This window comes from Anabrus simplex, chromosome 5, assembly GCF_040414725.1.
Source record: "Anabrus simplex isolate iqAnaSimp1 chromosome 5, ASM4041472v1, whole genome shotgun sequence".
In the NCBI taxonomy this organism is placed as follows: Eukaryota; Metazoa; Arthropoda; class Insecta; order Orthoptera; family Tettigoniidae; genus Anabrus; species Anabrus simplex.
In genome coordinates this window covers 370,938,112-370,961,796 of record NC_090269.1, presented here as the reverse complement: position 1 = coordinate 370,961,796, position 23,685 = coordinate 370,938,112, and the positions used below count along the sequence as shown (strand labels likewise).

At 40.0% G+C, this 23,685-nt stretch overlaps 1 protein-coding gene across 1 annotated transcript; it reads right to left on the bottom strand.

The window, feature by feature from the left end:
• LOC136874931 (ejaculatory bulb-specific protein 3-like) lies at nucleotides 1-21,606 on the bottom strand. Its single transcript, XM_067148643.2, has 2 exons — nucleotides 21,379-21,606; nucleotides 1-352 (listed from the first exon to the last, which is right to left on the bottom strand). The coding sequence occupies exons 1-2, from the start codon at nucleotides 21,572-21,574 to the stop codon at nucleotides 156-158; spliced, it is 393 nt and encodes a 130-aa protein (XP_067004744.2). The 5' UTR covers nucleotides 21,575-21,606; the 3' UTR covers nucleotides 1-155.
• Between the last annotated feature and the right edge of the window lie 2,079 nt (nucleotides 21,607-23,685).

The following is a 23,685-nucleotide window of genomic DNA, read 5'->3' as shown; positions in this document are numbered from 1 at the left end:
TATTTGAATAAAGTGGATTGTAATTTCAAAATGATCAATGATATAAAAAATTGCTATTTCACAAAACAAGTGTACATTCGTTTTAGACCTACATGTTAACAATTTAAATGCAGTGCGAGCAGTCTGTGAGGTTCTGAGCCTCACTGGGAATTGTTTCAAGCTTTAACACCCCGCTTCTTAGCCTCCTCTTCGTACTTCTTGGTGTACTCTCCAGTAGGATCCCACTTGGCCTTCAGCGTCGCCCAGCCCTCAGCGTCGTTGTCGATGAACCATCTGATCACCTTCTCTGCGCCGTCCTTCTGTTTCTCGGTACATTTCTTACATTCGGTAGCCAAAGCATCAGGAATCACGCCTGGAAAGCAAAAGAAAATGTAGACTTCTCATGAATTGAACATGTTATTTGACAAAAACAATACGGTAATTCACTGATCGCTTGAATTCACCTAATAAATAAGTGAGGCGTCTAGTATCAAAACCGGCCAAGTCACTCAAGGCATATTTTTCAATATGGACGATAAACCTGTAGAGACAAAGCAATGATGATCAGAAAAGATTTTTTTTCACATTTATATCCTTAATGGTTTAATATTTAAGTTCCGCTGTTTTGAGAAATCTAACTCATAATTAACCCATCTTTTTTGTTAATTTAAATTTTGACTTGGCCGTTTTTGTTGCAATTTTGTACAATTTCTCAAGGTATGAAAGTAAATCTTTCAGTTCTCCACTTGGAACAATATCCACGTTACAGCACACAATAATGACAAAATACGAGCACACCGGAAATAGGACTGCTTTGGCGCCAATGACGGTAAGAAGCCCGCCAATACGTAAATCAGTGTTGCAAACGAACAAAAAACAAAATATTATGACTTCAGAGAATATACATTACAAGGAACGATTTTGCCTACTGATATTATCACCTTGTTGCGTAATGTAACAACACAAGATTCCACACAATAATGCTGTATCATAAAGATTGTCGCTCGTTCCTTGACTTGGCCGGTTTTGAATTCACTGGCTGCATGACTTGGCCGATTCTGTTGCAAGACCGAGAATTCAGTGCTCTATAACATGAAGACATGGACGATTTTAAAACATATTCTTGTTTTACCTGATAGTGCTATACTTCTACTTCAAATTTATAACCTTATTTCATTTTCGTAAATTTTGTGACTTGGCCGGTTTTGATACTAGACGCCTCAAGTCAATATTAATGTTTATTGTTAACAGATAGCCTTGGAGCTTACTGAACTACATAAGATTATAATTTGTTCTGATCACGTCAAATTATTGACTCATACTTGATCATATTTATCAGGGATTAGGTCTCACTCGAGATAAAGCAAAAGACTACAGCATGAGGGGCCTGGACTGTGCAGGTGACACCTACTGGAGGGTGGCGCAGTTTAAGTACCTAGCAGCCCTTTTTTTTAAATATATATTTTTCATTGTCAACATAGTATATTACAATACATTTAATTCAAATACAATATACTTCAGAAGAGAAGATTGCTAGACAAGAAACACACACCTTTTGTGAGTCAATGACTAACTGAAGTATTCTATGCCAGCGAAAACACAATATACAATAAGTGAATAAAGGAGCGAGAATTTACATCAGATACACACTCCTTGCCGACAATCACACACACCAACCAACAATTGTCACAGTAATAGGAGCTAGAAGAGTAAGAAATAACACAAGCTAAACCATAGAACTCGTGCACCACTGTGTAAGTTCGCGTAGTAAAATAACACTCTTGTGACCGAGAGAGAAGTTTTAGTAGTTACACTATTCACACAGTTACATTGTTAGATGACTGCTACTAGTTTATTAATAAAGTCCCCAATATAGAGATTTTTCTGGGGGGACGCGAGGGCTTTGTATACACTAACACTGATGTCGGCGAAGAGCTCTTGTTTGGTGTAGGGTCTTTTGGCTTGTAACGCACAATGTACATAAGTGCCTAAGAGGAGCACTACAGTATTATTTAGCTGAACCGGTCGCAAGCTAAAGGTAGGTCGAATTGTCCATTCAGAGGCAATATAGATCTGGGGCTGATTTATGATAGAATTTAGTTTCACTTTAAATTCACTCCACACTTGTTGGGTGACGTCACATTCCGTCAGTCTATGTTGGATTGTATCCCTAGGAGCTCGGCAAAATCCACAGGCGGCGTTGTCCTGCATATGGATGCGATGGAGGTTGGTATTTGTAGGAATGATATCATGAACTACCTTATACCACGTATCACATATTATTTGAGGGGGAATGCGATTTGAGATGTTCCGCCAGACTCTGTACCAGTTTATTAACATCGCTGTTCGAACTATTTTCGGGGCTTGATACTGCTGTGTATGCACATACGTATAAAGTTTCTTCGTAGTTATGTCTGGAGATAGGAGAAGACCACGGGGAACGTAGCTCATCTCACATCGCATATACCGTGCATGTGGCGCGTGGTGGTGGATATCGTAAAATGCTGGCGGGTTCTTAATCTCTTCCGGGTTACACATTCCCAGTAAAAAATTGCCGGTTCTGCGGTTGTCCGCTGCTTGCATTATTCTGAGATTCCGTAACAAGAAGAGCACTTTACTTTTAAGCTGTACATCAATAAGACCAAGACCTCCTTCAGATTTAGCTAGCATGAGTGTAGGTCGTGCGACGCGGAAAAGTGATCCTTGCCAGATATACCAGCCTACTGCTGCAACTATACGGATGCCAACTACTCTTGGCATTGGTAAAATTTGGCTTAAATACCAGATTTTGCTTAGACCATACATATTGACATATTGCACTCGTTGTTGTAACACCACGAATTTATATTTAACTTGGTGCAGTATACTTTTCACCGATGTAAGGGCAAGGGACCATTTTTTTTAATCATCTGATGTATGCTATTACAGAACTGGATGCCGAGTATCTTAATCTCATCAGTTATCTGCATCCATGCGGGAACATTTTCGGAAGTCCTGCTTCGATACCCTATCCGCATAGTTTTAGTTTTTTGGAAGTTGAGATGTGCACCGGAATATCGTCCATAAGTGTCGAGCTCGGTGAAAAGACACTGGTAGTCAGCATTGCGATCCAGAATTAATGTGACATCGTCAGCGTAGACAAAGACGTCGATCATACCAGGGGGGAAGGTACGTAATATATTGACAATAAAGGATTCCAAGGATATCACAAAAAGCATCATCGATAAGGGACAACCTTGCCGTACTCCTCTTGTAATTTTGATAGGGTTTGAAAGGTAACCGTTCACAGTTATTTTAGAAGAGCCACCAGTCAGTATCTTAGCCATCAGAGTGGTAAAAGGCATAGTGAAACCAAATGCTTTAAACACTTCGATCAAATAACCATGGTTAACTCTATCAAATGCCTGATCAAAGTCCAAGGAGAGCAGCTGTCGCCGTTGCTTCTTTACGGGTGACCTACTAATCATATCGCGAATGGCACAGACAGTATTCAAAATACTTCTTCCCTGAACAGCTCCTGACTGTTGGCTGGAGGTTATGTCTGCTAAGAAATTGTTGAGCCGTTGTTTCAAGCAGCGAGTAAGTAACTTGTAATCAAAATTGAGGAGTGTGATAGGTCTAAAGTCGGCTGGGGTCATTGGTTTCCCTTTCTTTGGAGTTAGAACTATTTGACCTTCCTTCATCTTTGTAATGTTCCTGTCAGGTTGTAAGGCGTTATTGAGTATCAGCACAATTTCGGCTTTGATGATTGGCCATAGCTGTACATAGAATTCCTTCCCCAGTCCATCTATTCCTGGTGATTTATGGGATGCGCTCTGCTTGATTGCTTGATATATTTCGTCTTCCGTTAACTCAGCCGTCAGACTGTCTTGTTCACGGTGCTGAATCCTTCCACGAATTCCATCGAAAAACGTGTGTCGGTGATCAAGATGGGTTACCTCGCCTTCTCCATACAAGTCTTGAAAGAAGTTTTCAAGTGTTGCTTGTATCCGTGGGTGGTCTTGAACAATTTGGCCGTCCTGGGTAGTAATCTGATGAATATATTTCTGTCGCCCCCTGCGACATTCTCGAAGGAAGTGATATATGGAAGGAGCCTCTTCGCTGTTATAATGGTTGTCTCGAGCGCGAATTTTCAAACCTTCTTGGTATCTCCTATGCAGTGTCAATAGCTGGGCTTGTACCTGCTTAATGCGCTGGTACGTTCGCGGATTGGTAGGATCTGCAGTATAGGCCCTCATGACTGAGAACAAGGTGAGCGAGAAGATAAAGGCGGAGATGGCTGCTAGGAACAAGAGTTACTTCGCCTTCCAGAAGCTATTGAGGATGACAACGCTCTCCATAAGATAGAAACTGACCGTGTGCCGGATTACATTCTGTCCAATGGTGCTGTATTCATGCGAGACGTGGGCATTTTAGTACCAACTTGTTACCTATTTGATGGACACTTCACCACTCTCCCGTTAGTACCTATTTACTACCTATCTGATGGATACTTGATGATGTGAATGTGGTCCTCGCCCTCCGTTTAGTATCAATTTGTTGCCCAAACGAGCGTGACAAGAACTTTCTATGGGTATGGGAGAGAAAGATCTTGAGGAAGATCTTCGGTGCAGTTCACAATAGAGAGGAGTGGCGAATGAGGATCTACGCCGTGTACGTTGATCTTGAGATTGTTGCAGAGGCCAAAAAGAGGATACTTCGGTACCTCGGGAACATCATGAGGGTGGATCAGGGCCGAACAACATAGAAGATCATCGGCCAATACCTTGGCGAACAACGAACACTGTAGTGATCAAGGACAACATGGCTGGACGAAGTCTCGAGAGGTCTGGAGGTGTTACGGGGTCCGGGGCTGGAGAAGAAGAGCTCTGGTTCGAAGAAAGCAGAGTGAGTGAATAGTAGGTGTGCAGAGGTAGAAAGTAAGTTCAGCTCTTTGTCTGCATGTTTGCTTCTTTACTTGCTTGTTTCGTCAGCAGGGGGATAGGGATTTATAGAATTTCTGGAAACTCAGTATTTATACTCATGAGCAATCAGATTGTGTACTGGGCTAAATACTAATTTATTATTACACAGGGACGCATGTGCAGATTTTCGATAAATGTAGTATTGTATTTATATATCTCCGGAATTATTAGTTCTGTCTGTAACTTTCGAATGAGGCTCTGATGTGATCATGCCCGTAGATTATATATGGTATTGAAATATTGTTTATTCTCAACTATGCCAAAATATAGATATTATATGCCAGAAAAATGAATATTAATGAGGCTCATTATAGTTCAAGTTTCATTATGACACAGGTTCTCCGCCAATCAGTGTTCAGATTTTCATTATGGTACAACTGTTTGACCAATAAGGTAAGGATAGCATCGCACCTGCGCTCAACGCACTAACTTCGCACGTGTTTCCAAAATCAAACATGTCGGACACATTGTAACATCAATGCACCTTCTACTTCCAATATTCCACAACCGCACGACACATTCTCGCATGTTCACTTCTCCAACTGTACAATAAACAATTTGTATTTGAAATGAAGCTGGGTTATAATAAATGTTTTATTGCGCACAAATGTGCATGGAAAATAATAATGATAATAATTCTTATGAGCAGTCGTCTGTACAAAATTTTGTTAAGGATTCTATTCTCAGTTTACACTTAAGTACGTGATAGCGTTCACAGAGTTCGCCACATCTTTTGCACCTGCAGTCCGGACTTGGCTCATGAAAGCTCGCTTTAATACACAGGCGTTGGTGAAACCCATGGACTGAGAGTCTGGTCACAACGTGTCTCAACTCATAGCCTCCCTGAGTCCAGTTGCGGTTGATCATCGCATCACACTGGTAAAAGTCCCACCATATGCTGTCTCTCTTTTGTTGAAGCTCTTGTAGGAGTTCCTTATACGCTGGAGTGGCCGGGAGCAGTAGTTTCAAACGCAGCTCTTCCACAAAGAATAATTCCCTCGACAGTTGGTATACGAGGCGTGATGGAGTGTACTTTGACAGGCAAAGTACTTTCTTTAAATAGAATGCTTTCACCTTTTCTATACTATGTAGTTGCCTCTTTCCAAGATATATCCATATGTTTTCTAATCCATAGGTGGCTACAGGACTAACCTTAAGATGAAATAACTCGATGGCACATGAAAGTGAGAGATGGCTCAAAGATCTGATGTCGTTAATGGATTTTATGGCAGCATTTAGTCGGTCTTTTACATGTAAAGAGAACACGTTCCCCGGTGTTTGAAAAGTGACTCCTAGGTACTTAAAATTTGTGACTGACTTTAGTTGTTGGTCATTGATTAAGAATGTTCCCCGTTTTCCTCCTTTTCTGAAGGTCAGAGAGACAGTCTTATTTTCATTTAACCTCAGCTGGTTCTCTTCTGCCCATTTCGTAACTTTATTAAAAGTAGTCTGCAAATCAAACTGAGAAGTTGACGTCAGAACCATGTCATCTGCATACATGAGAATATTGACATTTTCTGAATCTATTCTTTGTACGATGTCAGCTGTGGCGGCAATGAAAAGCAATGGGCTTAGGGGGTCACCTTGAAGGACGCCAATGGTTTGAAGTATCGGATATGACTTGGTGATGCCATCACTAATCTCTACCCAGTTATCTGTAAGGAGATTCTTGATGATTGGAAGAAGATAACAACTAGGCCCGATGATATTTCGCAACTTCTCTAATACGATAACTCTATTGATCGTATCAAAAGCCTTAGAATAATCAATAAAGATTGCATGAAGTTTTCCCTTTGGAATTGCGAGGGCTTCATTAATATACTGCTGTAGACAATCGATTGCTTGAATGGTTGATCTTCTTCTTCTGAAGCCAAACTGGGAATCTGGGAGCTTGTCGTCTATTAATATTGTGAGGCGCTTACATACTAACTGAGTCAGTGTCTTTAAGAGAGTGCATTCCAGGGCAATTCCTCTGTACGAATTAGGGTCTGCTGTATCACCTTTGCCCTTGTACATCATTTTTATTGTGGACTTAGCCCAGCTGTCTGGTATCCTACCCTGTTGTAAACATTCATTCAATAACTGGCAGATGGATTCTTTCAACACTGGGAATATCCCTTTCAAATGTTCATTATAAATGTTATCTGGACCACATGCTTTCCCATTTTTTAGGCTGTTAACAGTTTCTTCTATTTCTTTAGGCGTAAATCTCTCTGAGTCATTCGGGATAACTGTTGGATCGACATAAAAATTGATTGGCCGCGTGTCCCTCTCCTGAAGAATTGCACGAAGGTGCGCTTCCCAGACATCCATTGGTATATTACGAGAAAACTTTGGCTGTTTAGGACGCAAAGCTTTGTAAGGGTCCTGAGTAGCCTCTTCAATTAAACGTTTTTCTTCCTTTTCCAAAAACGTCTGACGGGCTTGTTTAGCTATGGCTTTATATTCTCTTCTTAAATTAGCGTAGTACTCCAGTCGTTCTTTCGTGCGCTGCAATTTTGCTGCGTGCAGGGCTGACAAAGCTGTTTTCCTTGCTTTGTAGCATGCATCTGTAAACCATGGTTTTGCTTTTCTATTGTTAATTACTGTAGGAGGTATTGCCTTCTTAAGAATTTCCTCCAGTTTTAAAGCAGCCTGATTCAGAGTCCCTTTGTTTAGTGTATCGATTATTGCTTTGTTGTCTGAATCCTCTAGTACTGTTAAGTCCAATGTTCTTCTCAACTTTAAAGGCTGTAACTTCTTACTGTGCCTCATACCGTTTATTAGCAGCGTTGTTTTCACGGGCAGATGCTTCTTCTCAGCTTCCATGATAACACTTTGACATTTAGTGGTTATACTAGAATTTATGAAGACAAGATCAATTGTACTCATGCCATTATAGCATATATATGTCGGCTGTTCCTTCTTGTTGATTAGTATTAGCCCTTCTTCTTCTAGATAGCTCAAAACTTCTTTCGACTTCTGTAATTCTGTATCTACACGACAATTGAGATCACCCGCTAGGATGATGGGATCGTTCTTAGTAACCATATTCAAGCAGTTACCTATTTCTTCTATAATATCTGTGGATGTAAACTCTGGTTGAAAATAAACACATATAAGTACGCACTGCCTTGTTCGTATTACTAACGTGTTCTTTGACTTATGTTGTATAGCGAATGGTGCGAGATTCTCTTTGAAAAAGCAGGCGATTCCCCCTTTTGGCCTGCCAGTTGGGCCTTTATCCGCCAAGACATGAATTGAATAATGACTATTGATGTTCCACTCCGAAGTTAGGAAAGTTTCAACTAAAATTGCGATATCGTAAGTCTGTAACATATTCTGAACTGTTGTTGCTATACTCAAGAGTCCTTCTACGTTCCAAGATAGCATTTTAATTTCCTGCGAAATCAAGTCTTCCTTTACAATCAGACCTTGTTCACTTTCGAACACTGGGTGGAAAGGAGTTTCTTCTTTGTTGTTGGGGACGAAAGGCATACCGCCTTACACAAACATCCTGAGGCCAAAACTCTGGGCATTTCACCGCGTGAAGGTGGTCAAAGTCTATTCCTACCTTAAACGCCTTTTTTATTCCCTTGGTAGGGAGTTGTTCGCATAAGATGTCTCCAGTAATTCCATTATCTTTCAAGTATTTTATTAGATCGTCTGTTTCGTTCGTTTGATGGACACTACCGACATATAACCAGGCGGTCCTTGGGGCGGCCTTAAGGCTGCTACCGACAGTTTGTTTTGATCCCCTGACGCCGGCACTCGGCCTGCGAGAACGGTTACGCTGACCGGCTTCCGCCCAGGTTACTTCCTCATTTTCTTCATTTTCTTCCGACACGCCGTTGACCACTCTCGAGGTGTAAGGTATGGCATCCATGATTTCTTGGGAATCTCTTTGCTGTTTTCTCGTCTCTTCGGGTAACGACACAACTGTGCTGGTTGATTGGGCTGTTATTGGTTTTCTGGGCGGGTCAGGCGCCATTCTTTTCTTTCCTTCTGTATCTCGAGCTTTCTCAATTCTTTGGGCGGGGATGGAAAGCCTTGTATCTTTTGTTATTAATTCTCGTTCTGACTGTGATAGAGCTTGTCTTATTTCCTCCACGACAGTCTGCTTTATTATAATTTTCAGATTTCTAATCTCCTCCCATATTGCTTTTAACTCTTCTTTGCCATTTTTAAGCATTGCAAAGTCAGCTTTGCATTCCGTGCATAGCCACATAAGTGAGCAGCTGGGCTTCTTGAGCGTGGCAAAGTCCCCTGCACTGACTGCCGCACAGTCTTTGTGATACCACCTCTTACACATTCCTTCACATTCAATCGCTGCATCAGTTTCCGTTACAAGCTTTCCGTTACAAGCTGGGTTATGATAACCTTCTATCAAAGCTTTGAAAACATGTGACATTGTCAAGGTCTCTGATCCACTCACGGAAAATCAATAACCCAGCGCATGTGCTCTGCGCTCTGTTCAGTGAACTCAACTGTCAAGCGACATCTCGACATAAATTTATGAATATTTAAAAATAGAGTTATAATTATCGTTGAGCATAAACAGTCGTATGCAACTCGCCTATAATCGTAATTAGGACACTCGTACGGAAATATACTCGTGTCTTAATTATTGCCATTATAGGCTTGTTGCATAATGTGCTATTATTGACTTATTCGTTAAATGGCTCATTTTTAGATAGCGAGAATCAGATCAGAATCTCTTCTGTTTAATCCAATTTCATTTATTGCATGCTCCGGGATTTTCATATCAAACACAGCAGCAGTCCTTGTGACAGAATTAAAAAAATACAAATAACTATTCTAACGTAATTATTGAATATCATTATATTACTTCAGGCATGTTATGCCGTGTTATAATTACTGCATGCTGACGCATTTCTAACCTGCAACCGGGATCGTCTTAAGAGCAATGACAAAGATGAATTAAAACAGTTAATGGCAATTTTCATTCCATAGTAACTAGACTCAAACTAGGAAGACCCTGTTAGTTCATTCCAGGGCTTCTATAGTCAACGATAAATATGTTGAAGAGTTAACTATGGAGAATAGCAATGGTCTATTCAGTATATAGCCGTCCTCTTTGTTAACCCTAGAGAAGGCGCGTGGGGGACAGGCGTCACCCAGGTCATTATTACTTTATGCCGTTGGTATTTCATTTGTTCCAAGCCCGCGTAACTTTTAGTAGCTTCCGATAATATTGTCGCCAAGAGTACCTGATAATACTTCTCTTGATTGTTTCATTTTTGTGGGAAGCAGAATCCATTTAACATCGGTGGGGGACAGGTGTCCCCCACGCGACCAATGGTGCAACATATTTTAAAATTCTTCTTGGTGAGTAATAATAATTCAAAAATAAATGTACTCTAACCTCATCATTAAATCATGATGTTATAAGATAATTTCTGTTCTTTATATGATTGCACGATTTTTTAGATGAGGACAACATTTTATTGCTACCATGTCCGGACCTAGAAACAGAAGACTGCAAACTCGGTGGATCCTTCAGTTATAACTGATTGGCTAAATGAGTCGTTTAACGAAGAGGAATATATTTCACTTGATGAAAGCGATGATGGGGAAGAGGATGAAACCCTGCGAAGTATGGTATTGAAACATTTGCTCTAGTTGATGTCAAAACTGCTTATAAAATTAATCTTGAGACATACGTAGATGCACAACCAGAAGGTCCATACAAACGGAGCAGCACTGCACAAGACATTGTTTTGCGATTGGTTGAGCCGGTGCAGGGAATAAATCGAAATATTACCGGAGATAACTGGTTTTCCAGTATTCCCTTGGCTAAAGCCCTTCTTACAGATAAGTCCCTGATGTATGTCGGCACAGTACGAAGTAACAAGAGGGAAATTTCGAAAGAGTTTTTACCGCATAAGTGAACGGAAGAAAAGTCTTCCCTCTTCGGATTTCAGGAAGAGTGCACATTTGTGTCATATTGTACTAAAAAGAACAAAACTGTTTTGGTAATTTCAAGAATGCACCATGACGAATCCATAGACATGGACACAGGTAAACAAAAGAAGTCAGACATGATAAGCTTTTGTAATATGACTAAAGGTGGGGTTGATTTGGTGGACCAGCTATCTCAGAAATATGATGTTGCTAGAAACACGCAGCGAAGGCCAATGGTAGTGTTCTTCAACTTGCTCAATACTGCTGCAATAAACGCATTTACTATTTTGAACACAAATCAGAAGTTTGAAACAAAGATAAAAGAAGGAATTCCTTAAAAACATGGCTTGGGAAATGTTTGAACCCCAAATTCAACGCCGATCAATGTTTCCACAAATGCCACGCGAGATGAGAAGACGCGCTCGGATTTTACTGGGGACGGAAGAGTGTGTGCAGTTGGAAGACGGCCATGGGGCTGGAGGTAGATGTTATCTGTGTGGCAGATCTCGTGATAAAACCACTAGAAGATGGTACTCAAAATGCAAAATGTGGGCCTGTGCGGAGCATCTGAAAGATATCTGTGTTGTTTGCGTAGCAGAGTAACCGCTCCTTACGCATCATTGTTGGCGGCTGTATCAGATTTCTATTACATTGTTACTCTCTATTTTTGGAGAACACTTATTATAGAGTATATTTTCAGGTAGTATTGTAAGGACTAATATTTGAAACAGAAGACATGCAGTCTAAACCCAAAGCTTGTAAACTAATTTCAAATTTTGTCACTTTTTGTAAAAAGGATTTTATTCCTTAAATATGGATGTTTCAGTTAATTGCTTTTGATTTAATATCTTTATATAAATCCAATAAATGATATTATCAATGATGAATCTCAACATTAGTATATTTTACAGAGAAGAACCTCAAATCATTTGGGTGACACTTGTCCCCCACGCGATCAAACGTGTTACAAAATATGACGCGCCTGCTCCAGGGTTAAAATTATCCGGGTGTTTAGTGATTTCTGTTGCATCACGAATGCGTTCAGGAGTAAATCTTCCGACACGAGTCTGACGTATTTGAGCACCTTCAAATACCACCGGACTGAGCCAGGATCGAACCTGCCAACTTGGAGTCAGAAGACCAGCGCCTCAACCTGAGCCGATCAGCCTGGCAAAAATAAAAATAATAATTTTACGGTCATTATGTAATGACTGCTCTGCCACAGCAGACTTAATTGAACTTACTACTAGGTTTTATAATCACAGTGATCTCGTTACTACAGTAATTCAACTTAGTATACTGTATAGCGTAGGTTAAAATATTTTATATTAATTTACTGCTTAATTGTTATAAATATATTCTACTACCAACTTCGTATTTTCTAACAGGGTCCTCATTATCCTTCCCCTTAAAACATAAGATACCGGGCGAGTTGGCCGTGCGCGTAGAGGCGCGCGGCTGTGAGCTTGCATCCGGGAGATAGTAGGTTCGAATCCCACTATCGGCAGCCCTGAAGATGGTTTTCCGTGGTTTCCCACTTTCACACCAGGCAAATGCTGGGGCTGTACCTTAATTAAGGCCACGGCCGCTTCCTTCCAACTCCTAGGCCTATCCTCTCCCATCGTCGCCATAAAACCAATCTGTGTCGGTGCGACGTAAAGCCCCTAGCAAAAAAAAAAACATAAGATACCTGTCTTCCAAAATTTTTCCTTTCCTTTCTTGTTTTGTTATTAGTCAATTTGCTTTACGCCGCTTCGACACAGATAGGTCTCACGGAGACGATGGGATGGGAAAGGCCTAGGAGTGGCAAGGAAGCTGTCGTCACCTTAATTAAGGTACAGCCTCAGCATTTGCCTGGAGTGAAAATTGGAAACAACGGAGAACGATCTTCAGGGCTGCTCGCCTAGTCTATCCCTTCCTATTGTATACCTTCCGTGTCCTGTAATTTGTCTGAGTAAGACCTACCTTTATTCCTGTCCTCCGTTAGATTCTTATTTATCTCCATGAAACTATCTAACTTTTCCCCCACACTGCGTAATGCCCACTCACACCCATAGTCCCTCGCCTGAACGCCTTAGCCATTCCTTAATCGTCTTCACGCAAGTATGAAATATGATGAAGAAAATAGAAAATCTCTTTTATCCAATGGGGAATCCAATGCCCACATTTTTTCTCTGGTCTATTCATGGAAATTACTGTAACATTCGATAAATCAACATTTTAAATATTTCGAACTCTTTTTCTGACATCAGAATTCTTATAAGAGGTAGGCTTGCCATGCCATCTCAGTTTGTATTGTTTGGCGTTAAGGGTATTTAACTTCCTTTGGTAGGCGATTTTATTCATGTACATCCCTTACGATAATGTGATTTATTCGATTATGTTAACATAGTTGATATATGACATAAAAATAGTAAGAATAGGATTAAATGGTTCTTTCCCCTACAAACGGTCATTGATTGGAGTGGTGGAGTTCCGCAATGTTGTTCAATGTATATAATGACACGAGATTCACTTATTTTATTTACTAAGACAAGCTAAATAACTGATCTGGGATTTAATCCCACAGCTTTGAGGCTGGAAGATAAAATCTAACCTTTTGTTCTTTCATAATTTTCATCATCATCGATCGCTCGATCAGGCATAGTGCTATTATGGAATACTTGACGACGGTGCTCGTTGTTACACCCTTCAAGTCTCTATTGTCTGCCATGCTGAAATGAAGCTTTGATACTGTGTTTCAACAGATCTTGACATAGGGCTGGGGCTCTTAGTTGGCCTCTCTCTCCACAACCATTTCCTTTGTATTAGCAGCCTATTGCCCGACTATATAGGCAAACCACCAAACATTCCTACGAAGCAATTATTTACTGTAACCTACCCCTTTTATTTTCTTTGGTGAAAACTCGCTTCCAATGAAATATGTATCCTCGTATTCCTGTTTTTTATTCTCATCATATCACTCGTTCGAAAGAATTGTTCAGAATGTTCGGTCATTAAAGTACAAGTTTGCATTCGGATAAAGCAGATTATAGGTATCCCATTTTAATGGTAGAAGAAATACCATGATCTATCCCACTTAAGGTTAAGGTTCGTATTCGAATTCTGCATGGCCGATTATGAAGACCATAGATTAAATAATATAATTCGACGCCCGGATGTATATGCAAACCGCCAAACATACATGTGAAGCGGTATTGTAATAATAATAATAATAATAATAATAATAATAATAATAATAATAATAATAATAATAATAATAATAATAATAATAATAATAATAACGTTATCTGCTTTACATCCCACTAACTACTTTTAGGGTTTGAGGAGACGCCGAGGTGCCGGAATTTTGGTCCCGCAGGAGTTCTTCTACGTGCCAGTAAATCTACCGACACGAGACTGACGTATTTGAGCACCTTCAAGTACCACCGGACTCAGCCAGGATCGAACATGCCAAGTTGGGGTCAGAAGGTCAGCGTCTCAACCAAGCGGTATTGTGTACTGTAACCGAGTATGAAGTATCCAGCCGAGTCCTTTCTGTCTATGTGGAATGTTTCCCTTCTTTGCTGTAGAATTGTATGGCGACTACTACGACCACAACCACCACCATAAGAACAACAACAACAACAACAACATAGTCTCGCTCTATGATTCTTCTTTCTGTTTAAATTGCCATCTTCTTGCACTCGGGAGATAGGGAGTTCGAATCCTTCTGTCGCCGAAACCCTTCGATGTATTAGGGAGAAGTTACACTTATAGCAAAAGAAAAGAAAAGAAGCCATCATAAATGAGAAATTAATTTTGCTTCAATTATTATATACTAGTTATTAACTACTACTTCCTCTTCTTTTTCCTTCACCGTGTTTCCCACATCTGTGGGGTCGTGGGTGTGAACTCTGTCGAACATGTGTATTTGGCCCTGTTTTGCTGGCGGGTACCATTTCTGATGACAACCCTAATGGAGGGATGTAATCACTATTGCGTGTTTCTGTGGTGCTTGATAGTGTGGTGCGTTGTCTGAATATGAAAGGGAAAGTGATAAGACAAACACAAATCTCCAGTCCTCGAGCCAGAAGAATTAATCAGACGCGATTAGAATCCCTTATCCGGTCGACAATCGAACTCGGGACCCTCTGAACCGTTCAGCCAATGAGTCGGACATACTATACATTAACTAATAAATTGTTTGCTTGCACAATGAGAATACTGAGGTAATATAAAATATGCATTATTTATATCATTCGCTACAAGAATACATCCCCTCCCGCTTATAGCATTAATCGTGTAGTTAAGAATACGAGTTTTGATGATGAATATGGACACAATCTATATCTTCACTTAAAAATCAGTATCATGTAAGATGCAAATAAGGAAGGACATGCAAAACTATAAAAATGAATCAAAATTCTCAGGAATTAGTTTCTTATAATGAAATTGTTCAGCTAATTTGTAGCTAAGGAAAAATATGATCTGTTTGTTTGTTCCGTTGGTTGCGCTGTACTAAACCGCCGACTTTAGCAGTGTTCTGCTGTTATCTTCACTGTGTACATAAGGCCAATTCGTTAGCAATGAAATGTTCAGAGGAGTATAAACGTCGCATCATCTTCGCTAACCATTCGAAGCCGAACTGAGCCGAAAGCAGTTTCTGAAGAATGCTAGTTCGTCCCTTCTAGTCCTAAATCACTCCTGTCTTTGCACTGCCAAAAACTTACACTTTTCAAAGAGCAATTAAACAAATAGTAATAAGAGGTGTTTATCAACAACAAATCGTATATCAATGGTTGATGTGGCTCATAAAAATAAGAATATATAAATATGTTCCATTTTATAACGATGAGAGATATAAGCTACTACAGTGTCAAATATTATTTTAGGTTTGAAGCATAAATGATCAAACCCTTATCTCTAAATCGTTCATGGAGAGAGCGAGAGAGAGAGAGAGAGAGAGAGAGAGAGAGAGAGAGAGAGGGAGGGAGAGAGATACAAGAATAATCAGATATAAACAACCAGAATGTATCATGAATCGGTTGTGTAAACTCTAAAAAAGGTCAATCACTATTTCACAAAGATTTCTGTGTGAGAGATATAAGATTCTGTGTTCCCTATGGACACTTTCGAAAACAGTAGGTATATTCCTCAGGAACAAATTATTTCTAAGAGAATATGTTACTCACTGGGTATGAAGTAAGCTCTACTCGGAGGAAGAATAACTTATTATTATTATTATTATTATTATTATTATTATTATTATTATTATTATTATTATTATTATTATTATTATTATTATCATTATTATTATTATTTCTTCGTTATGCTCATCCAAAGAGTGCGTTTGAACTTGTTTGTTTTTCTGATGGTTTTCGCCTTTTTATCCTCGCAAAATATCTTCTTCTTCCCCATATTATTATTATTATTATTATTATTATTATTATTATTATTATTATTTCATCACTATTTCGGAATTAATCAATTAAGTTCACGCATAATGGACCAATTACAAATCAGATAGGATATAACCTAAAGGTAAGGCTTACATACTTCACTGGAATACTGAAGTTAGTTAGCAAGAACGATTTCACTTCCGTCACGAGACAGGCGTGATTAGGTAGGATTGTCAAGGTCTTGGACAGTTATGCTAATGGCGTGACCTAGAACAAGTTCATGCCAATCAGGGTAAATTCTGTTCCTGGATTATTTCTTTAAAAACAATCTCTTTCGAGAGAGGTTAGTAGTTGCGCTGATTTGTAATTCAGATGTAAATGGCAACCTATAGTAATGCGCCAAAACTTTCAAACTAATTTGTTAGGAGAAAAACAATTCAGTTTTATTTCGCTAAGTGAAACGTTAACCTGGATAATGTCAGCACAGACTAATAATAATGGGAAATAATGGGATAAGGGTTTCTCCCTTTTCAGTCTCGCATACTTCATGTATTACTCGGAAATAACAAAATGATATCAAGTCATCAATCATCAAGGAAGTTACCGGAAGAATCAATGTAACATGGAGTTCATTTAAAAAAAAACTGAAAATAATCTTTAGAAACAGTCCGTAACAGTGCTTTAATAGGAGAACTGGACTGAGTGGCTCAAACTGAAGATATGCTGCTTTCTAAGCCAAAGTTTGTAGGTTAAATTCCGGCTCAGTCCTATGGTATATGAAGGTACTCAAATGCAATAACCTCTAGTTGGTGTATTCAATAATATCTACTTTAAAAGACCGCTTACGGAAAAACAATTCTGACACCTCGGCGTCTCCAAAATAAATCTAAAAATTTAAAATTAAACTAAAAATTAAGTAGAGGGACTTAAAAACCTATAATAATAATAATAATAATAATAATAATAATAATAATAATAATAATAAAGCGGAGAGTATCCTGTAATGATATATGGATGTGAGAATTGGAGTAAGCTATGCATGTTAAAACTACATGAAAACTCAGAGTAACCGAGAGGTCAATCGAATGGATCACGTTAGAAACAAACCGAGAAGAGAGATAGTGGTTTCGAATCCTAATGTCGGCAGCCCTGAAGATGGTTTTCCGTGGTTTCCCATTTTCACACCAGGCAAATGCTGGGGCTGTAGCTTAATTAAGGCCACGGACACTTCCTTCCCACTCCTAGGCATTTCTTATCCCCTCGTCGCCATAAGATCTATCTGTGTTGGTGCGACGTAAAGCGAATTGTTAAAAAATAGAAAGTCACTATCTTTCAAGATCCAAAGCAGTTACTTCATTTTTGAATTAAACAAAATCAAACCAAAATCATTACTTAAAAAAAAGCTGTTTAATATAACACAGAATGGTTTGACGACGTTCGGTGATTTCAAATTGTTTAAAAGCAAAAATGTGCTTCTCCTGGGAATTCTAACTTTTTTGACTTATCCCTTTATTCTCCAGGGTGAGTAAAATAATGTTTCGGCCAAATTTCAGGAAATGTTTCCAAATAGTTGCAGAGATATTGAACATGTTGTTAAATCTGTACGGTTGCTAGTGTTTTACTGCATAAGTGTTCTAATAATTGTAGCGGTTACATACATTTCATTGACGGGTTAGTTTTTGTAGTTGCAGCCCTAATACCATCTAATGGTGAAGTGCGGCAGCAGAAGAGACAATGTGTGCCTCAACTAACAATGGTGTTCAGTCAGTGTAATTTCTCAGAGGCTTAGGATATTGTTAGGCCATCATATTTTATTTTCTTCCGGCTCAGGTAGGCTTTCAACCACTCCCTTCCCTCCAATTTTTATTACCAAACACCTTTTAGTTTCTCATTCCGATAGTCCTTTTCGTTATCTTCCTTAAAGTAAAGCAAACCATACTTAAATGATTGGAAATTACATTTTATATTGTTAAGTACACGTTTAGCTAGTACTAATACTTTTCGAGATATCTAGAATTTTGTGAAAACTATAGTAATTGCAGCTCTTAGACATATTATTGGAAATTAGATTTTCTGTAATCATTCTTAATAATATGTTAAGTGCAATTTTTATATAAGACTTTCGGTGTATCGAACATGACTGTTACACTTAGAATGCTATGGAATATCTATAAAAGTGAACAATGATGACATTGATAAGTTAGGAAAAAGTGCTGTGAAAGTAAAACATTTGGTATACCAAACGGCAACCCAGATTCTATGCTGTATTCACCTAGAAGAGTCCGTGATTGGGGTTCTATGAAGGGTTCGTGGAATGCATATCTTGATACCTTACTTCCGTGATTTGGAAAAAAAGTATAACATTATTAACTGGGCAGTTACTGGTATGTTGTTCGGTGCGCGCTGAATAATCACAAATTTCTCTGTGAATATTTTCAAAAGCTTTCAGGTTTGACAAATTCACTCCAAATCGTACAAAATAATCTGTATAACTTATGGTAATTTGTATACATAGAATCCATCGGGGTGGTTAGCTGTGCGAAAATAATGAATGCTTCAAAATTTTAAACATTACAATGACAATTAATTAAATGTATTTTAATTTCTTATTGTCCTTACGGATTAGTCAGTGGACTGAACCTTTGTGGTTCCCCGAGTGTTAGACCAACTATCCTCAGTGCATGTTTTCTCTGTCTAATTGGAATTATCGTTTAGAATTTCGCGCTCTACAAAAAAGTTTATACATTTCTTTAACTGAATCGAGACTGAAAGAGAATTCCTTTCATTCTTAACAGGTGCCGGGCTGAGTGGCTCAGACGGTTAAGGCGCTGGCCTTCTAACCCCAACTTGGCAGGTTCGATCCTGGCTCCGTCCGGTGGTATTTGAAAGTGCTCAAATACGACAGCCCCGTGTCGGTAGATTTACTGGCACGTAAAAGAACTCCTGCGGGACTAAATTCCGGCACCTCGGCGTCCCCGAAGACCTTAAAAAGTAGTTAGTGGGACGTAAAGCAAATAACATTGTTATTATTCTTAACAAGCGTTTTATATGGCACTAATATGCTTGGAGCTGTGAAAAATATAATAATAGCGAATATCTGCAGTAGTCCGACTCGTTGGCTGAATGGTCAGCGTACTGGCCTTCAGTTCAGAGGGTCCCGGATTCGATTCCCGGCCGGGTCGGGGTTTTTAATCGCTTCTGATTCGTTCTTCTGGCTCGGGGACTGGGTGTTTGTGTCCGTCCCAACACGAACCTATTCATATTCGCACAACGCACTACACTACCAACCACCAGAGAAACACGCAGTAGTGATTACATCCCTCCATATAGGGTTGGCATCAGGAAGGTCATCCGGCCGTAAAACAGGGCCAAATCCACATGTGCGACGCAGTTCTCACCCGCAACCCCACAGGTGTGGGAAAAGCAGTAGGCAAAGAGGAAGATGCGAATATCTACAGTACGTTATTCCGTTCATTACATCTGTCACTTAAGTTTTACTAAATTTGTTTTAATTAGGACATTTTCATTTATTCTGGATTATTTTATATACGTTTCTCTTTTCTTTCCTTTAATGTGTTTTTATAACAAGGTGTACTGTTTAGTATTATAGTGTGTGCGTGTAATATATTGTTAAACTACATGTACATAATAAGATATGGTTTGGCAGAATAACAGGATTCATAGCCTGAGTAACGACATATAAAAAAGGCATAAGAAGTAGAAGAAGAAGAATATATCTCACAGTGAAACAAACCAGACATAAATGACGGGAAATTTAAAAAACAAAGTCATCTCCGCATTGGCCATGAAGGCTCCAGGACGGGTGGAGAGTAAAGGCTTCTAGCTTCCACTTTCCGTAACCTCAGCACTAAGTGAATAGGGTGATTAGCTCTACGCCCGACTGCCTTTGACCCTAGGAACTAACCTGCTACTCATTTTTGGTTTATATGAGTGAACCTCAGGGCTATTTTTCTTAAATATTTCGACTTCCTGACGAGGAATCGAACCCACATCCTTATGGGTGAAACGAACACGCCCTTAACACTTCGGCCAGAGAGCGATTGAAAATTATATTTTCTTTAATAGTTTTTAAGTACATTTTCCTAGATGGCACTAATATTTCTAGAGATGTTGTGAATATTTCTATTATTATTCCTCGCACGGTAAGAAGGCATGAAACTACAGATTGCAGAATATGTTTCACACACATTTAATATGCACAGATTTTCGATACAGCTAATATTAACGGAAAAATGTTATATTTACCGTTTTGACCCTCTATTATTGATACGCTACTGTGATAGGTAAATAGCAGTAATAATAATAATAATAATAATAATAATAATAATAATAATAATAATAATAATAATAATAATAATGGCGTATGGCCTCCGAAAAGGCTTGGTGCAGATCATTTGTGTTGACGCCTCATAGGTGACATGCACGTCTGTGATGATAGGCCTACCGAGCTCGATAGCTGCTGTCGCTTAAGTGCGGCCAGTATCCAGTAATCGGGAGATAGTGGGTTCGAGCCCCACTGTCGGCAGACCTGAAAATGGTTTTCCGTGGTTTCCAATTTTCACACCAGGCAAATGCCGGGGCTGTACCTTAATTAAGGCCACGGCCGCTTCCTTCTACTTCCTAGGCCTTTCCTCTCCCATCGTCGCCATAAGACATATCAGTGTCGGTGCGACGTAAAGCAAATAGCAAAAGAAAACAAAAAAAAAACATAATAATAATAATAAAGATGATAGGCCTCTACCTATGATCAACTCTAATGCTGGAGACGGCACACACACAAACACCCAGTCCCCCAGTAACCGTAATTAACCAATGAAGATTAAAATCTCCGATCCGGCCGCGATTCGAACCCAAGACTGTTCGACCAAAAGCCAGCAATCTAAACATTTAGCTATGGATACTAGATTACACCCGGGCTAACCCTTGACTTAAATACCAAGTTAAGCCCTTTTTACCGTGATACTGTGGCAACCAAGTTCTGTTCTATCTTTTTATACCTAATACGCGATAAATTCGAAGTATAAGACAAGATTTTGAACTAAACGGACAAATTAACAATTTTATTTATTTACAATAGTTAAACATTCAGTTTATGCATCTGTCCCACACGTTAACAGAGGAATACTTACTCTTGAGCGTTTTGCCTTCTTCATTACAGGTCTTATCATCAACAGCCAGCAAGCAGGCCTTGTACACGTTCCTCAGACGGTCGTTGCTGAGGATCTCGTCAACATTGATGTTGTCCCATTTAGTGGTGTAAGTGTCGTCGGCTGCAGCGACAGCCACCAGGGCGAAGAAGGCGCACGCTACAAGTACTCGGCTCATGTTGAATGTGAATACATGGGACTACGTACCTCATGTACTTTATATACCACTCATTTCAAGATAAAAACATGCAAGATTTCATTCTGATATGATGTAGACGCGCTGCCCGTGAGTCAAGGTTACAGCGAATTCGTTATTGCAAGCCTCAGTGTGAATGCCTTTGGTCTTTTTATTTTGCTTGCTCGAAGAAGTCGTTCCACCGGCACACGTGATTGTCCCTTTCCTCGCCGAAGCAGGTACAAAAAGAAACTATGACCTTATAAAGTCTAATATATGGCTTCTGCTTACGTTTTGTTTCTTGTTTTGGCAACTTGTATTGGCATTGATGGAGAACCAATAGTGACGTATGTCTGAGAATCGAACGTCATATGTGATCAGACACTGTATTCCAAAAGTTGCTTCACCAGGAGCTAAATAAGGAATTCGCCAACAGTTGAACTCATGTTCATTAAGAATAAGTGACGTGTATGTAGAACCACTAAAATACCGAGCTTGATAGCTGCAGTCGCTTAAGTGCGGACAGTATCCAGAATTCGGGAGATAGTAGGTTCGAACCCCACTGTCGGCAGTCCTGAAAATGGTTTTCCGTGGTTTCCCATTTTCACACCAGGCAAATGCTGGGGCTGTACCTTCATTAAGGCCACGGCCGCTTGCTTCCCACTCCTAGCCCTTCCCTGTACCATCGTCGCCATAAGACCTATCTGTGTCGGTGCGACGTGAAGCAAAAAAAAAAAAAAAAAAAGAACCACTCAAATAATAGGCTAATAATAATGACATGGCTTTCAGTGCTGGGAGTGTCCGAGGGCAAGTTCGGCTCGCCGATGCAGGTCTTTTGATTTGACGTCCGTAGGCGACCTGCGTGTCGCAAGTAGGATGAAATAATGATAAAGACGACACATACACCCAGTCCCCGTGCCAGCGGAATTAACCAATTATGGTTAAAATACCAAAAATCGAACCCAGGACCTCTGTGGGCAAAGGCCAGCACGCTAGCCATTTAGCCATGGAGTCGGACAACCACGCATATTGAACTCCACTGATCAAATCAATTTTGGCGGAGTTCTGCAAATTTTTAGTTATTCTTCTTACAGCATGGGCGTAGACTGAATCTCAGAACAGATTACTTTTACATTTTGCTTTAAGTCGCACCGACTAGGATAGGTATTATATTGAGGATGGGATACAAAAAGACTAGGAGTGGAAAGGAAGAGGACATGACCATAATTAAGGTACAGACCCAGTATTTGATTGGTGTGAAAATGAGAAACCATGGAAAACCATCTTCAGATCTGCTGAGAGTGGCGTTCGAACCCACTCTTTCTCGGATGCAAGTCGACAGGTACGTGACGCAAACCGCGCAGCCACTTGATCGGTCCCAGATCAATCGGTGAACACTTAAATATGACTCTCGCAGGTCCTGCACTAGTTGAAGGGACGGGAACTCGTTAGTACCCATCAATCATAAGCCTAAAACGCTTTAAAAGTACAAATTAAATTCTTTAGAAATAACAAAGACCGCCTCTGTGGTGTAGTGGTTAGTGTGAATAGCTGCCACCCCCGGAGGTCCGGGTTCGATTCCCGGCTCTGCCACGAAATTTGAAAAGTGGTACGAGGGCTGGAACGGGTCCACTCAGCCTTGGGAGGTCAACTGAGTAGAGGTGGGTTCGATTCCCACCTCAGCCATCCTGGAAGTGGTTTTCCGTGGTTTCCCCACTTCTCCTCCAGGCAAATGCCGGGATGGTACCTAATTTAAGGCCACGGCCGCTTCCTTCCCTCTTCCTTGTCTATCCCTTCCAGACATCCCATCCCCGACCAAGGTCCCTGTTCACCATAGCAGGTGAGGCCGCCTGGGCGAGGTACTGGTCATCCTCCCTAGCTGTATCCCCCGACTGAGAGTCTGAAGCTCCAGGACGCTGCCCTTGAGGCGGTAGAGGTGGGATCCCTCGCTGAGTCCGAGGGAAAGCCAACCCTGGAGGGTAAACAGATTAAGAAAGAAAGAAAGAAAGAAAGAAAGAAAGAACATAAATACTAAAGTGTGTAAAAAGTATCTAAGAAACATGAATAAATGAACAAACGTCCTTTCCTGACCACTCTGCGATTAGTAAGTTATA